General features: G+C 42.6%; 1 protein-coding gene across 6 annotated transcripts in view; it reads left to right on the top strand.

The window, feature by feature from the left end:
* Nucleotides 1–16167, top strand: part of CCDC57 (coiled-coil domain containing 57) — a 150609-nt gene extending 134442 nt beyond the window's left edge. For 3 of the 6 annotated variants that reach the window (XM_030534230.1, XM_030534226.1, XM_030534227.1), the window contains one exon: nt 14261–16167. In XM_030534230.1, the coding sequence (XP_030390090.1) occupies nt 14261–14481 (221 nt within the window). In that variant the 3' untranslated portion in view covers nt 14482–16167. The remainder of the gene's footprint in view (nt 1–14260) is intronic. The other 3 variants (XM_030534228.1, XM_030534231.1, XM_030534232.1) reach the window with 3 other exon arrangements.

Here is a 16167-nt window from a genome sequence, read left to right as displayed (position 1 = left end):
TTAAGCAAGTCTCAACACCGTAAATCAGCCCCAGCAATAACATTTTTTTATTTATCACTTCCAGTGAATCAAGGCTTAGTTAAAGAAAGAATAAGAACTGCCATAGTGGGTCAGACTAGTGGTCCATCTAGCCCAGGATCCTGTCTCAGACAGTGGCCAATACCAGAGCTTCAGGTGCAGTGTAGAGAACAAGGTAGTTTTCGAAAGATCTTATCCCTTTCTTCCCCTTCCTACTTCTGGCAGTCAGAAGCTTAGGTGGTTGCCCTGAGCATGCGGTTAGATTCTCTGACCATTTTGGCCAATAGCTATTGATGGCTTCATCCTCCATGAACTTATCTTGTTTTTTTCTTAACCCAGTTATACTTTTGGCCATAACATCCCATGGCAATGAGTTCAACAAGTTACTTTTTCAGACAATGCACCGTATTTTCTTAGGTTTATATTAAACCTGCTGCCTATTAATTACATCAGGTGACTCCTGGTTTTATTATTGGTGAGAGGAGAAGTAAATAACACTACTTTACTCACTTTCTCCACACCATTCATGATTTTATAGATCTCTATCACATCGTCCCCTTAATTGTCTCTTTTTCCAAGCTCAACAGCCCTGCTCTTTTTAGTCTTTCCTTGTACAGAAGCCATTCCATGCCCATGTTATCTTTGTTACACTTCTCTTTATGGTTCCACTATATCCTGTTTGAGATGAGATGACCAGAACTGGTCACAGTATTCAGGGTGTAGATATACCATGGATTTATATAAGAACATAAGAATGCCCCCACTGGGTCAGACCAAAGGTCCATCTAGGTCAGTATCCTGTTTTCTGACATTGAATGACCAGACAGGTTAAAGTGTTTTCCTACTGGTTTTTGAGTGTTATGATTCCTGATGTCAGACTTGTGTCCATTAATTCTTTTGCGTAGAGACTGTCCGGTTTGGCCAATGTACATGGCAGAGGGGCATTGCTGGCACATGATAGCATGTATCACATTGGTAGATGTGCAGGTGAATGAGCCCCTGATGGTATGGCTGATGTGATTAGGTCCTATGATGTTGCCAACTCTGTCCACATATCTATTCAAGTGACATCGGGCTTTGTTGCAAGGATAGGTTCCTGGGTTAGTGGTTTTTATACAGTGATGTGTAGTTGCTGGTGAATATTTGCTTCAGGTTGGGGGGTTGTCTGTAAGCGAGGACAGGTCTGTCTGCCAAGATCTGTGAGAGTGAGGGATCATCTTTCAGGATAGGTTGTAGATCTTTGATGATGCACTGGAGAGGTTTTAATTGGGGGCTGAAGGTGACGGCTAGTGGGGTTCTGTTATTTTCTTTGTTGGGCCTGTCTTGTAGGAGGTGACTTCTGGGTACTCGTCTGGCTCTGTCAATCATAACACCCAAAAACCAGTAGGAGAAGACTTTAACCTGTCTGGTCATTCAATGACAGACCTGCGGGTGGCAATTTTGCAACAGAGAAACTTCAAAAACAGACTCCAATGAGAAACTGCTGAGCTGGAATTGATATGCAAACTAGATACAATCAACTTAGGCTTAAATAGGGACAGGGAATGGCTGAGCCATTATAAACATTGAATCTATCTCCCCTTGTAAGTATTCTCACATTTCTTATCAAACTGTCTGTACTGGGCTATCTTGATTATCACTTCAAAAGTTTTCTCTCTCTTACTTGGCCTCTCAGAGTTGGTAAGACAACTCCCACCTTTTCATGGTGTGTGTGTGTGTGTGTGTGTGTGTGTGTGTGTGTGTGTGTGTGTGTGTGTGTGTACATCTCCTTAATATATGTTCCATTCTATGCATCCAAAGAAGTGGGCTGTACCCACGAAAGCTTATGCTCAAATAAATTTGTTAGTCTCTATGGTGCAACAAGTACTCCTGTTCATTTTAATAGTGAGCCAGAGTAGTATGTGTTGCTGTAGTTTGCTCTACCTGGCCTTGTTCTGCCCTGTATGAATCTTGCAGCGAGTGCTGTGTGTGTAGGAATATAACATTGCCAATGCACCTATTAATATTGTCTGAGAATGATGTTATGGGTTCTGTGACAAAATGAAGTATCAGGAAATTGATGGGTGTCAGAGCTGCTCAGCATCAGCCAGCATATATTGTGAACTAATAAATATGAACAATGTTCCAAAAATTAGAATTTTTATTCTGTAACATGAACCAGGCAAACAAAAAACATTTAGAACTTTATAAAACGTAATAAATTAAGGGAACAGAACTTATGGAGAGGCAAGAGCAGTCATTTCCAGTTCAGGTACACATACACCAATTGTGTCTTTCACAGGTTAATGTATGAGCAGCTGTGATTTTTCCTCTGAAGTGGAGTGGTAGGGATAGTGCAGTGTCCCCTGATGCCACACAGAATGCTAGGGTGGTGCGTATAGAGAGATCCCAGTATTGAGTTCTCAGTGGGCTACAGAGGGAGGCCAGAAAAGGATTCTTGGACCTGCAGATCTACCGGAGTCTGCAGCATATCTTGGAACAGGGTTGGATTTCAGTGCTTCAGGCTCCAGCTCAAGCAAGAATGGTTACACTGCTATTCTTAGCCCTATAGCATGAGCCCAAGTCAGTTGACCCTGGCTCTGAGACTTTCTGTCACAGGTTTGTTTTGCTGTGTAGACCTACCCTCTGGCCAGAAGGGCTAATGCTTGGCTATACACAGGGAAGTCACAAGTAGGAGTAGGGAGGTTATCTTACCTTTGTATTTGGCACTGGTGTGACTGCTGCTGAAATACTGTGTCCTGTTTTGGTGTTCACTAATCAAGGATGTTGATTGTCACCTAGTGGTGCCTGACGCAGCCCTCACTGGGAATACCAACGTCAGGGCAGGCTGCAAAAGGGAGAGCAGATACTCCCAGGACTAGTGGGTAACACTGAAGTTAAACTCCCCAACCAGTCACAAACTGTGCTTCTGATTCCCCACACTGGTTATCAAAAAGCAAAAAAAGAAATCACACAGCCCCCTTTATTGTATTCCAGTCTCTGGGTCCCAATCAGCACCTAGGTTCAGTACAGTTATTTTAAACTCTGCTCACATATACAAAATGTTCTTCTGACCTCAAAGGGTCAACCACGTCATCGGGTCATTACAGGTTTGGAATTTACCCAAAATACCACACTGCCAGCCAATCCTTTAGTGCCTAAAACTAAAGGTTTGTTATAAAGAAAGAACAAGAAGAGATGTTAAATGGTAAAACAGTGACATACATACAAAGACTTCAAAGTCCATATATTAGGTTCTTAGCAGTATTGGTGAGTTTGCTGGCTTGAAAGTCCCTCTGGAATACATCCACAGCTTGGATGGGTCATTCAGTCCTTTGTTCAGAGCTTCAGTTTGTAGCAAAGTTCCCCCAGAAGTAAGAAGTGGGATTGAAGACAAAATGGAAAAGATGCAGCTGCCTTTTATAGTATTTTGCCATGTGGCTTGTGCTTCCTTTGTTTCAAACAGAACCTGCCCAGCACATGGCTTGGAAGCCTTAGAGTTCTGTCTATAGGCATGCCCCTGCGTGCCTTGCGGAGTCATAAGGTGTATTCCTTGCCTTCTTTCAAATGGGTCAGTTGTAAAGCTGATGGTCCTTAATAGGCCATCAAGCAGGTTAGGCAGTGCTGAAACTGTCTGGGGGTGTCACCTAGAAGCATAGCACAAGTTTTGAAATACAGACATATCTATGACCCACAATACAAAGGGTTATAGATCATCATATTTGGCAAATTATAGCATTTTCACAGATATCTTACATGGCATATCTGGCATAATTCATTGCCATTTTACCATATTGGTATTTATAATAGACCTAAAGTGTCTCCCAGATTCCATACAGTGTCACACTGATAAATTGGAGAGGGTTCAGAGAAGAGCCACAAGAATGATTTTTTAAAAAAGGACTGGAAAATATGCCTTTGTAGATACAGACTCAGTCACAGTCTGTTTAGGTTAACATAGGGAAGATTATGGGATAACTTGATCAGGTTTATAAGTTCCTAAACAGGGAAAAAATATTTGATAATGGGATCTTCAGTCTAGCAGACAAAGGCATAACAACATTCAGTGGCTGGAAGTTGAAGTTAGACAACATTCAGACTTGAAATAAAGCATAGATATTTAACAGTGAGGATAATTAAACATCGGTACCATTTACCCTGGGTTGTGGGGGTACACCATCATTGTCCATTTTAAAATCAAGGTTGAATGTTTTTCCACAAGATATTCTTCAAATAGGAATTATTTGGGGAAAGGTCTGTGGCCTGTATTATACAGGTGATAAGACTAGGAGATGAGTAGTCCCTTCTGGCCTTGGAATCTATAAAAGCCATCTTTGATTGTCAGTAATATTGAATCTTCATTCATATACAATTCTGTGTGTCTGAAGCCTGGGAACCTTTAGTTAGTTTAGATTTGAGTATTAAGGTGCCTAAATAATATGAAGTTGCATGGACTCAAACTCAAGTCACTGCTAGTATATGATTGCATAGGTTTTTTTTTATGTGGGGTTTATTTGTTTTTGTTGGGGGGTGGAGGGGTTGGCTGGCTATAAAATCATTTTCTTTTGTTTTGTGTAAAATGAGAGAGCCTAAGCAATGCTTCTTGACCTGAAGCTGAGAATAAGTTGTGAAAACAGAGCATTTTGAAAAACCTAGAATTTCAAATAAAATAGTATGTTATAATAAGCGTTTCTGGGGGGGAAGAGGGGTTTGAGGGAAGAGAATTAAGACATGCTAAATGCAAGGGTAAGGTACATAATTCATGTATGGTTTGTGCAAGAGGTTCCTGGCTGTGGCTGTGAACCCTGTCTGGCCACTCTCTGTACTGCTTGAAGTTCCCTGAGCTTAAAACACACTCAGAACTTGTCTTTTACACCTGCGAGAGGAAGTGGCCACTGACTTTGGGCTAAAGGAATACCAGGAAATCAAATTAATTAATCACCTAAAGAAACAAATATGGCAGCTGAGGATCTCTAAAATGCAGGGAAGTCTGCTACCCTAAACTGGCAGTTGGGGGAGGGCCTGAATGGAATAGGAGCAGCTAAGTTTGGCATTTGGTTTGAGAATGCACTGTGTGTTAAAGAGCAAAAGAACTGGAGATGCTTGGAACTTAAATAACTTTTCTGTTGCAATATTTGAACTTGGATATAGAAAGCTAAAGAGACACTTTTACCACAGCCCCTTTCTTGCTGTTATTGGCTCAGCTGTCTGGCCAGAAATTCTACACTTTATGGGTCAGATGTTATCTCTTAGTGTCCCATACTAGACAGAATTTCAACAGCTTTGACTTCAGACTGTTGGACTTTTAAGAGCTATCCATGTAGGTAAAAAGCCAGCCACAGCAGGGATGTTGGGTAAAACTTTAACCAAGAGAGATTTCTACTTCTTTCTGGCTCTAGACAGAAGAGGACCCACCATTTCTGATCTATGTTAAGTAAAACTTTTCATCTTCAAAGTGCTTTACAAATATTTAAGTAATTGGCCTTGGTTATGCTTTAAGTGTAGAAACATTCTTCCAACCTGAACTGCAGTTATTCCTGGTGGCAAATGATTCAATGTTTCTGCAGCAATGGTGGCAGTGCTAACCATACATACAGGGCCAACGTTTCAGCAGCATAAAAAGCCTCCTTTTTGAAGATTCAACTTGCATATACAAAATCTCTACCCAGAATTCAATTGCAGGCTACGGTGACCAGATGTCTTGATGTTTATAGAGACAGTCCAGCTATTTGGGGCTTTTTCTTACATAGGTGCCTATTACCCCCCACCTTCTGTCCCAGTTTTTCACACTTGCTATCTGGTCACCCTGCTGCAGGCACAAATCTCAGAATGTGCATGTGTAGCAAAGAGGCATGGCCTGCCTTGGAGGTTGACAGTGAGGGAGGGCCAGATGCCCCCTGGTGGGGAGAACCAGGAAGGCCACACTCACCACACTGGAAGAAGAGGGGTGGGGCAGGAACAGAAAGTATAAAAAGCAGGCCTTGTACTTGCTCAGTTGCGAGCAGGGGTGGCTCCAGACCCCAGCACGCCAAGTGCGTGTTTGGGGCAGTAAGCTACTGGGGGTGCTCTGCCGGTCACAGCGAGAGCAGCAGGCAGGCTGCCTTCGGTGGCTTGCCTAGCGCGCCGAAGGCAGCCTGTCTGCTGTGCTTGGGGTGGCAAAATGCCTGGAGTTGCTCCTGGTTGTGAGGCAGCTGTCAAAGGAGATGGATGCATTCTCCCCCTCTTCAGGCCAAGAGGCCTGTGCTTGTCTGTCTACCACAAGAGCCAGGATGACAGATTGTACCTGGGTGCCTAACCCTTGGCCTGAGCTCCCTAGATTGTTTGCTGGGTGCTTGCCCCTGCCCGAGGTTTGGAACCCAAGACTGTGTTTGGTACCCTGCTCTGTCGGAGGGCATAGGTTTCCAAGACTATACCTGACTATAACCTGCCTGAGGGTTGGGCTTTAAACTGTTTGGCACGCTCGCCCTGCCTGAGGGCTTAACTTCTCCATTATCTTACTGTCCTTACAGGGATGTGACAGCAGAGGTGTGGCCTCCCTCAGACCATGACAGCAAGGGAGGGCCACGCACGCCTACAGGGTACAAATCAGATGTAGGGTAAAACTTTCAAAAGAGCCTAAGTGACTTAGGAGCTTAAGAAGCATTTAAGTGATTTAGGCACTTGGCCAAAGTCCCATTGACTTTCAGTGAGACTCAGGCTCTTAAGAGTCTACATCACTTTTGAAATTGGGCCTTAAACTCCTAAGTCACTTTGGTGTTTTTGAAAGTTTTACATATACTCAGATTTATACCTGCTAAAAGAGAGACCAGGCCCAACCTTTCTGAACCTTGCCACACATAGCATATCTTGCTGATGGTTGTATCCAAAGCCTTTCAGAACTATGTACGGTACCAGAATCTGACACATGGAGCTTTTCTTGCACTTACTCCACTGCCCTCTTGTAAATATTTTTGCTTTAAAGAGTATATATCAATTAATGCAGACACTTTGTGTTCAAAATCCACTTTGGGGAATGGGCATATAGGATTTTAAGACCGGAGGCATTCAGATTAGTCCATCCCCTGCACAAAGGCAGGGCAAAGTATACCTAGACCATCCCATTTAGGTGCTTGTGCAACCTGTTCTTAAAAATCTCCAGTGACGGGGATTCCACAGCCCCCTGAGTAACCTGTTCAAGTGCTTAACAATCTTTATAGTTTAAAAGTTTTTCCTAATATCTAATCAAAATCTCCCTTGCTGCAACCTAACCTGATTACACTTTGTCCAACCGTCAGTGAACAAGGAAATCAACTGATCATTGTCCTCTTTATAACAGCCCTTAGCATATGACTGTTATCAGGTCTCCCCTTAGTCTGTTTTTCTCAAGATTAAATACACCCAAGTCTTTCAATGTTTCCTCATGAGTAACTAGACCTTTTATTTTTATTGCTCTCCTCCGGACTCTCTCTAATATGTGTACATCTTTCTTAAAGTGTGGTGCCCCAAACTGGACACGGGACTCCAGCTGAGGCCTCACCAGTGCTGAACAGAGCAGAATTACTGCGTGTCTTACATACAACACCTCTGTTAATATAGTCCAGAACTATATTTGCATTTCTTTTGCATTTGCTTCATACTGTATAGTAACTTAATCTAGACCACATTTTGCTACTTTACTTATGAGACTGTAATGTGGGGCTGTGTCAAAAGCCTTACTAAAATCAAGATGTATCACATCTACCTCCCTCTATCCATTAGGTCAGTAATCCTGTCAAAGAAGGAAATTAGGTTGATCTGGCATGATCTGTTCTTGGCAAATCTATGTTGGCAGTTACTTATCACCCTATCATCTACTTGGTGCTTACAAATGGATTGTTTTAAACATTTGTTCCAGTATCATTCCAATGCTGAAGTTAGGCTAACTGGTCTATAAATCCCCAGGTCCTTTTTTTTCTTCTTCCCCCCTTGCCCCATTTGTAAAGATAGATAATGTTTGTTCTTCTCCAGTCTTCTGAAGCCTCACCCTCACCTGTCCTCCATGAGGTTCTTGAACATAATTGCTAATGGTTCTGAAATGTTCAGTTAGATCCTTAAATACTCTAGAATCATAGGGTTAGATGAGAGTGAAAGAAGAGACTTGCCAAGATGGAAGATTTGTTGTGTTTGTTTAAACAATCCAAGACAGATGGCTATCAAGCCTTTCTTTTGAAAACCTCCATTGAAGGAGCTTCTATAACCTCCTGAGGCAGTCTGTTCCATTGTCCCAGTGTTCTCACAGTTAGGAAGTTTTTCCTGAGATTTAATCTAAATCTCCTATGCTGTAGTTTGAACCCATTGCCTCGTCTCCTGTTCTCTGTGGCAAAAGAGAACAACTTTTCTCCATCTTTTTTTATGGCAGCCTGCCGACGAACAGTGGCTACAGTGCGCGCCTTTTAGCAGCATGGCTGTAGCGGCACAGCTGTGTTGCTAAAAGATGCATAGTGTCGACATAGCCTAAGTATTCTTTAAGCTCTTCTTTCCCTATTTTGGTCTGAGTTCCTTCCCCTTTGTTGTTAATATTAATTGTGTTAAGCATTTGCTGTTCTTTCTCTTAATGGACAAAAAAAGTGGAAAATGTACTTTTCTTTCATGACACAGCCTCCACAGAAACTCAGTGTAAATATTATATATCTAACTATGTGGCCACAAAAGCATTTTTGGCTGTTTGAAGGGTGTGTGCATATATACCAAGTGGCCTACATTTCATATACTAGTGTTATAAATACTTCATGCTCACTGGCAGTTTCTCTATCCACCTACTGGAACAGTCATAGAACCAACTTCTTTCTCCTGTATGTTTGTTTGCATAAAATAGTTGTAAATAGTTTGTAAGACGTTTGGATAGACATACTGTAGACTTGAGTTTGATTTTTTTTTCCTAGTTCTCATCAATTTTTTGTTGGTTTTATGTTCTCAGGCCATGCCCAAGATAATGGACCTGTGTAGGAAAACAGGGTTTAAGGAGTGTTCTCCTTGCCCCACTATATTTCCCCTTTCAGCTGGGCATGAAAAGTACCTTTTTAGTTCTCATTTCTCAGGCATTTAGCAAAGGGCTGTGATGCCTGCAAGGCCTTGCCCAAGATGACCATAAAACTCCTCTCTGGAACTTGCTCCTGCAAGAGACTAGTAGCACGAGTCTGAGTGACTTTCTCCTAAAGTGTTCACCCCACATACAAACAGTGTGGCTGCTGAGCCTCCATCAGTTCCAAAACTTGAATCAAAATTCCAGTCCTGTTGCAAACACGTCTCGAACCATCGAAGGAAGTTCTTCCAACTAAAGATCAGAGTTCTTCAGAGGAAACTGAAGAAAACACCTTTTACAGTTCCAGGAGCTCCAAGAGGCCATATAATGCAGCAAAATGGTGTTCCCACAGAGATCTGTTGTCTCATCCAGGTGGACTCCATTGCAGTCTGCTTCTGTGGGCCATAGGATTCCCACGAAAAACAGGGCCTCTTCTGATCCAAGCAGGTTGGATCAGTTATCCTTTACCCATCAGACCTGTTTGTCCAAGGTACTAGGAGTCAACATTCTTTGAAAGCAATGGGGAAGGGGATGCTGAATGACTTGGAACTGTCGGTGCTGATGACCCTGGCTACTTCCCCTTTGGATCCATTGGATTGGTTCCTCCAAAATCTCCTCTGAAACAGTTATCCCCTCAGCATTGTGCAGATGAACCCTTAGTGCCGAAAGAAGTTTGTTTCAAGCCTAGACTGGTGCCATCATCTGATTGGTGGAGCCCCTGGAACTGAGCTCAGTATTGTGGCTTTGGATCCAAGATAAGTAGGTCAGCCCTATTCTGCTGCAACTCCTGATGAGGAGGAACCTAGTTCAATCAAAGAAAAATACTTGGAGCCTTATGTCTCCTTGGACACCTCCCAGAGTTTACAACTTATCTAGGTTTTCTTCATGTAGATACTATACAGCTTGGGACTACTTCAGGTGCTGTCCTGGTGGGTGCCCCACTTCAGGTGTCGGTGTGTCCCAGTGCTTTCGATCAGAGATTTATAGTAGCAGTGTCCGCATAGGTCATGCATGCGCAGGAGGCATCTTGCGGTCCTGTTGGTGCCGCATGTAGCACATGCACAGCTCAAGCCCTTCAGTTCCTTCTCAGCTGTCCTCGGCTAAAGATGCAGCGCTGGGGCAGTGTTAGCACTCTTCCCTAAAACCATTAGAAAAATATTTTAAGTAGCTTGTTAGTTAGATAGAAAGAAAGTTAGTGTTAGTGTTAGTTTTATTCTTAAAAAAAAGTTTGGTTTTATTTCTTTAGCTATCTCCCAACAGGGGACAGTTAGCTGTTAAGATGTCTGGCTCCCCAGGCTTCAAACACTGCAGCTCCTGCTACAAAACTATGTCCATTTCAGACAGACTCCTATTGTGCGTACGCTGTCTGGGTGAGGTGCATATCCCCCCAAAATGTGCCCACTGCAGCAATTTGAAAGTCAGAGCCTGACATGACTGGGATCTCAGGCTAAAAATGATTTTAATGGAGAAATCCCTACAACCCGACTCGGACAAGCAGACTGCCTTTCCGGGCACACTTCCAACTGAAAAAGGAGACATACCCTCTAAAAGACCAAAAAAGAGGGACTTCTCCTCAGAGCACCGCAAAAACAACGGTGGTCTCCTGCCAGGTCGCTACCCTCAATGCTAACACATGCTCAGGTGAGCACCTACGACACTCCAGTGACCTCCGACACCACTGAGGCCCGAGCAAAGGAGACAGAGTTGAGGCACAGACAAAGACATGTCTCTTGCATGGCACCAAATTCCACCCATAAGGGATTCTGCACCAAGTGTTTCATCAGACACCAGGCCTCCACCCCCAGTACCGACAATGCAGTCGGCACCAGTGGAGAAGACCAAGTTGGCACCGACCACACTGACCAAACAGTCACAGCATTGGCCGGTACTGATGCTAGCAAGAGTGGAACCAACAGTCCAGACATCAGCACCGACACAGTCTCTGCTGCACCAGAGAGACTTGATGATATCATCAGCACCGCACTCCCTGATACTCAGTACTGAGGGCTCCCCTACAGGCTATAGAGGAGATCATGATATTGCACATTTTTCTAGCAAAGATGATGATGAGATGCAGAAACAAAGCACCTTCTCACCACACCATTCCTCACCGAAAGCACATCAACCATCTTGGAGCCATATGAGGCCAAGATATCTCTACACAGCTCAGCCGTGGTGCAGACCACCATGGATATAGACCTCAATGGCCTTCCCAATGCAGTAGGCACATTGGGAACCCTGGGCATCTTACATAGACTATATAAGAGGAGGACCCAGTGAGACAGTCCTAGGGGTGCCCTTCTTGTACTTCATCCCCTGAAAAAGCTGTCTTGACTGCTCCCTTGTTTCCTCTAAGTGACATCAGTAGTTGATATTCCTGTAGTATTTTTGACCAGAGAGTCTCTCAAAAAATAGAAATCCTGGAACTCCAGGTTAAAAAAAAAAAAAATTAAACAAACCCACAGCCCTTCCCTCTGCTGCTGACAAGTATAATAATACCATAGGTAATAACCTGAGTTGAAAGGGTTTGGTTCATTACAAGCGGTCACTCAAACCAGGTGAGTACCTTCCAAACACATACTTGTTTGCTACATATTAGAACAACCAGGGGCTAAAATTCTGCTTCAAAGTGGGCAAGGATATGCAGTGTGTATCATCCCTTTATGATTCATAGAGGGAAAAGTGCTCCTTTACACTTTTTCCTCTATTTCCTTTCGTCCCCAGAGTTCTGAGGAGTCAACAGGTCTGAGCCTGTGCATGACAGACCTAGTTCTTGGAATTTCTGGGCCCGTGTAAAGATTATCCATTCAGTCTGTCTTCTGAGTTAAGATCTGTCATCCCAGCCAAATGGCAAGATGGGGTATTTGGACCTCAAGTCATTTTACTTTACAGTGTAACTGCTAGGTTTTTAGGTCAGGATGTCCTTAATGCTTGTCTCAGGAGAACAAGGCAGCCCTCCTAGACTCCATCCAGCAGGAAATATTATGCTGTTATACAGAAAACCGTGTTTAAAAGTTTTGCTCAAGGTAGAAGCCTTGCTTTGGTATCATCCCAGTTTTAGTTACCTTAGACTTTCTTCTGTCTCTCTAGTGTGATCAAAGATATTTTTGACAACTGCAAAGGTTTATTTTAGTCTACTAGGTCCCTGCAAAACAGACACCTCTTGATGCAGTAATTTTTAAAGGGGCTCACAGATATGTACCCTCCCATTAAGAAACTACTCATCCTTTGGATTTGAGTTTGATGTTGAATAAGTTAATGGAAATGCTCTTTGAGCCCTTGGGATCTTTTTCGTTGTATCATCTCTTATTACAAGAATCATTCCTGGTGGTGGTTTCCTCCTCCTCAGAATTCCAGGTCCTGCTGGCCAATTCTATCCTCTTTTCACAATGTTAAACCAGTATTTAGATCTCAACTCAGTAGCTAACCAGAGTTGTGTCTTGAGACTTATATCATATAAATTAACATCACTATATGTGCTTTTCCCAAAGACCCAGAGCCATGCTGGGGAGTGAGGTGGCACATGCTTAATGTCAAAACAGTAGTTGGACAGAACAGTGACTCTTGTAAACATACTGAATGGACTCCCCTCTATTACGCAGCCCAGAATTAAATAGGTTTAGGACATGGAGAAGAACTGAGGGTCAAATTGGTTTAAATTCTTTGCCCCACCTATATCAACTGAGTGCAGGGCCCATGGACATTTACATGTCTCCTAACTGACTATTGCTCAAAGCTGGTTACATAGCCAGGCATGCAACACCTACTGTGTGGCTCTATAAAGACAATATAATCAATAGTCAGTTTTCAGAATGGAGAGAGATAAATAGTGGTGTCCCCCAGGAGTCTGTTCTGGGACCAGTCCTATTCAACATATTCATAAATGATCTGGAAAAAGGGGTAAACAGTGAGGTGGCAAAATTTGCAGATGATACAAAATTACTAAAGACAGTTAAGACCTAGGCAGACTGTGAAGAGCTACAAAAGGAGCTCTCAAAACTGGGTGACTGGGCAACAAAATGGCAGATGAAATTTCATGTTGATAAATGCAAAGTAATGCACATTGGAAAACATCATCCCAACTCTACATATACAATGATTGGGGTCTAAATTAGCTTTTACCACTCAAGAAAGAGATCTTGGCGTCATTATGGATAATTCTCTGAAAACATCCACTCAATGTGCAGCGGCAGTCAAAAAAGTGAACAGAATGCTGGGAATAATTAAGAAAGGGATAGATAATAGGACAGAAAATACCGTGTTGCCTCTATATAAATGCATAGTATGCCCACATCTTGAATTTTGTGTGCAGATGCGGTCATCTCATCTCAAAAAAGATATATTGGAATTGGAAAGGGTTCAGAAAAGGGCAACAAATGATTTGGGGTATGGAACAGCTTCCCTATGAAGAAAGATTAATAAGACTGGGACTTTTCAGCTTGGAAGAGAGACAGCTAAGGGGAGATATGATTGAGGTCTATAAAATCATGACTGGTGTAGAGAAAGTAGATAAGTGTTTACTACTTCTCATAACACAAGAACTAGGAGTCACCAAATGAAATTAATAGGCAGCAGGTTTAAAACAAATAAAAGGAAGTAGACCTCTACCCCAATACAACGCTGTCCTCGGGAACCAAAATATCTTACCGCATGATAGGTGAAACCGCGTTATATCAAACTTGCTTTGATCCGCCGGAGCACGCAGCCCGCCCCCCTGGAGTGCTGCTTCACTGCATTATATCTGAATTCATGTTATATTGGGTCGCTTTATAGCAGAGTAGAAGTGTATTTCTTTACACAACGCACAGTCAGCCTGTAGAACTCCTTGCCAGAGGATGTTGTGATGTCCAAGACCATAACAGGGTTCAAAAAAGAATTAGATAAATTCATGGAGGATAGGTCCATTGATGGCTATTAGCCAGGATGGGCAGGAATAGTGTCGCTAGCCTCTGTTTGCCAGAAGCTGGGAATGAACAACAGAGGATGGATCACTTGATGATTACCTGTTCTGTTAATTCCCTCTGGGGCATCTAGCACTGGCTGTTGTCGGAAGACAGGATACTGGGCTAGATGGACCTTTGGCCTGACCCAGTAGGGCCATTCTTATGTTCTATTCTGAGAACAAAAGGTACTGACAGTAAATAACTGTGTTCCTCAACTCTTCAGTCTTACTCATAATTGCAAATGGAAGAACAAATACATTCTCTCCTTTTCTTTTTTCAGTAGAGTTCAAAGCTACCCACACAGCCAAGTTTGAAGAGTCTCAGCATACTGTTATAACTGGGGATCGAGAAAAAGCACCAGTTGCTGAATTGACAGTCAAAGGAACCAACACTGAAGTTCAACCAAAGTTAATAGCCAACAAATCATCTCAGACTCACCCCATAAAGTCAAAAGTCTCCCACCAGATGCAAAAAATCCGGAACTACAATGTTAAACATTGATTTCTCTGACAGTAAGTTTAACTCTGTACAAACTGAGTACAGGACTGCCCTTGCCCCGAAGAGCTTACAGTCTAAATAGACTAGACAGCCAGAGGCTGGGGAAAGGGATAGAACTCACTAGCAGAATTAACAAGGTGATGGCAGCTAATGTGGAATTAGTTCCACAGTTCAATTTTTAGTGTTTATTTGTTTACTTGCTTATTTTGGGTGGATTTACTTAGGAGGGGATAAGCTTAAATGGAAACAGAAGGGAAGTAAGCGAGGCAGGGCAGGGGAGAAGAGGATAAGAGAGGCAAGTGTGAAGTGAAGTTCAGGTGAGGGGCTGTTGGGGAGAGGAGGGAAAGGGTTGGACAGCCAATCAGCATGTAACTGAGAAAGTACAATCAAAAGTATGGATGGTTCTCTGAATGTCCAGAGGTCCTTGTTTTGGCACCGTTAGCCTCTTTGACTCCTCTCTGCACATCTCCTCCAGGGCACAGGGAAAGGGGTGAGGCACCACTTGGGTACTAGTGCCCCCAAAGTGAGGTGTCTCCCCTACACAGTTCTGGGTTTAGGAAGGTGCTGAGGGAGGGATAGCTCAGCTGGACCCTACTTTATTTGTTTGACCTTATTAAATGTCAGTTCATCAACCTGCTTTCTGGAGGTTAGTATAGATTCCCAGCTACTAAAGATTTAAACTCTTTTTTTGTGCCTTTAGGCAGAGCTTGCAGTTTGTAGCAAAATTTTGTTGAGAAACACTGGAGTGTTGGTTAGACAGGGAAAAATGTATCTCAGTGGGCTGCATTAGCATGCTATTTTCCTATGTTTACTAACACTGCACTCCTACATATTGTAACAATTCTCTGTAGCTGCTTAATATTCATTTTAAAGCCAGGGTTTTAAAGAGATGGGCTTTGATTCTGCACTACTTTGTACCTTCTGTAATCATTTATGCAAAATGGGTGTAAAATGATACAAAAACAGAATTCTCCATTCACTTACACTGGTGGTATTGATTAGCACAGGTGTAAGTGATGTCACAAGTTTCAAGACTGAGAATCAGGCTCATTAATAATACTTAGAATCTTTCATTGGATGAACTAAAAGCATTGTACAAATAACTAAGCCTTATAACATGTTTCCAGCTGAAATTGCAGGAAAAATGTTATGAGTTGTAATTTGACCAGCACAACACTGTACTTATGAAAAGTGTCATGACATTTGAATGATCATGAGTTCTCAGGATCTCTGTTTTGTTTCGTTTTGAAAATGGCAGGATGGCATCTCTAGTAGCACTGCAGGAAGGTGGGGTATTGGTTTGGTGTTAAGGCCCTGACTCTCCAAATACTTATTCAGGTGCGTAACTTTACTACTGTGAGTGGTCCTATTGAAAAGAATAGGACTACTCGTGGTAGTAAAATTTAATAATGTGTGTGTCTGCAGTTTAAGAGCCTAAGATGGAAGAAGGACTTACTGAATCACCTGCACTTCTTCCTGCAGCACATAGGAGCTCCTTGAAGGCCTCCTGTCCAAATTCTGTCTCTAGACAACCCTGCTCAGTTTGAAAGGAACACAGTACAGAGTTGTACAGCGTGGCTGTAGGCAGCTCAAGAATAACTTGAAAAAATTGTTCAATGTTCTGTTCAGAAATGTTTTGCTTTAACATATAGATAATATGAATGGTATTACAAATAATAAAAGTAATAA

The sequence above is a fragment of the Gopherus evgoodei genome, chromosome 15, assembly GCF_007399415.2.
Source record: "Gopherus evgoodei ecotype Sinaloan lineage chromosome 15, rGopEvg1_v1.p, whole genome shotgun sequence".
NCBI lineage: Eukaryota > Metazoa > Chordata > Testudines > Testudinidae > Gopherus > Gopherus evgoodei.
This window is presented reverse-complemented; position numbering and strand designations above follow the sequence as displayed.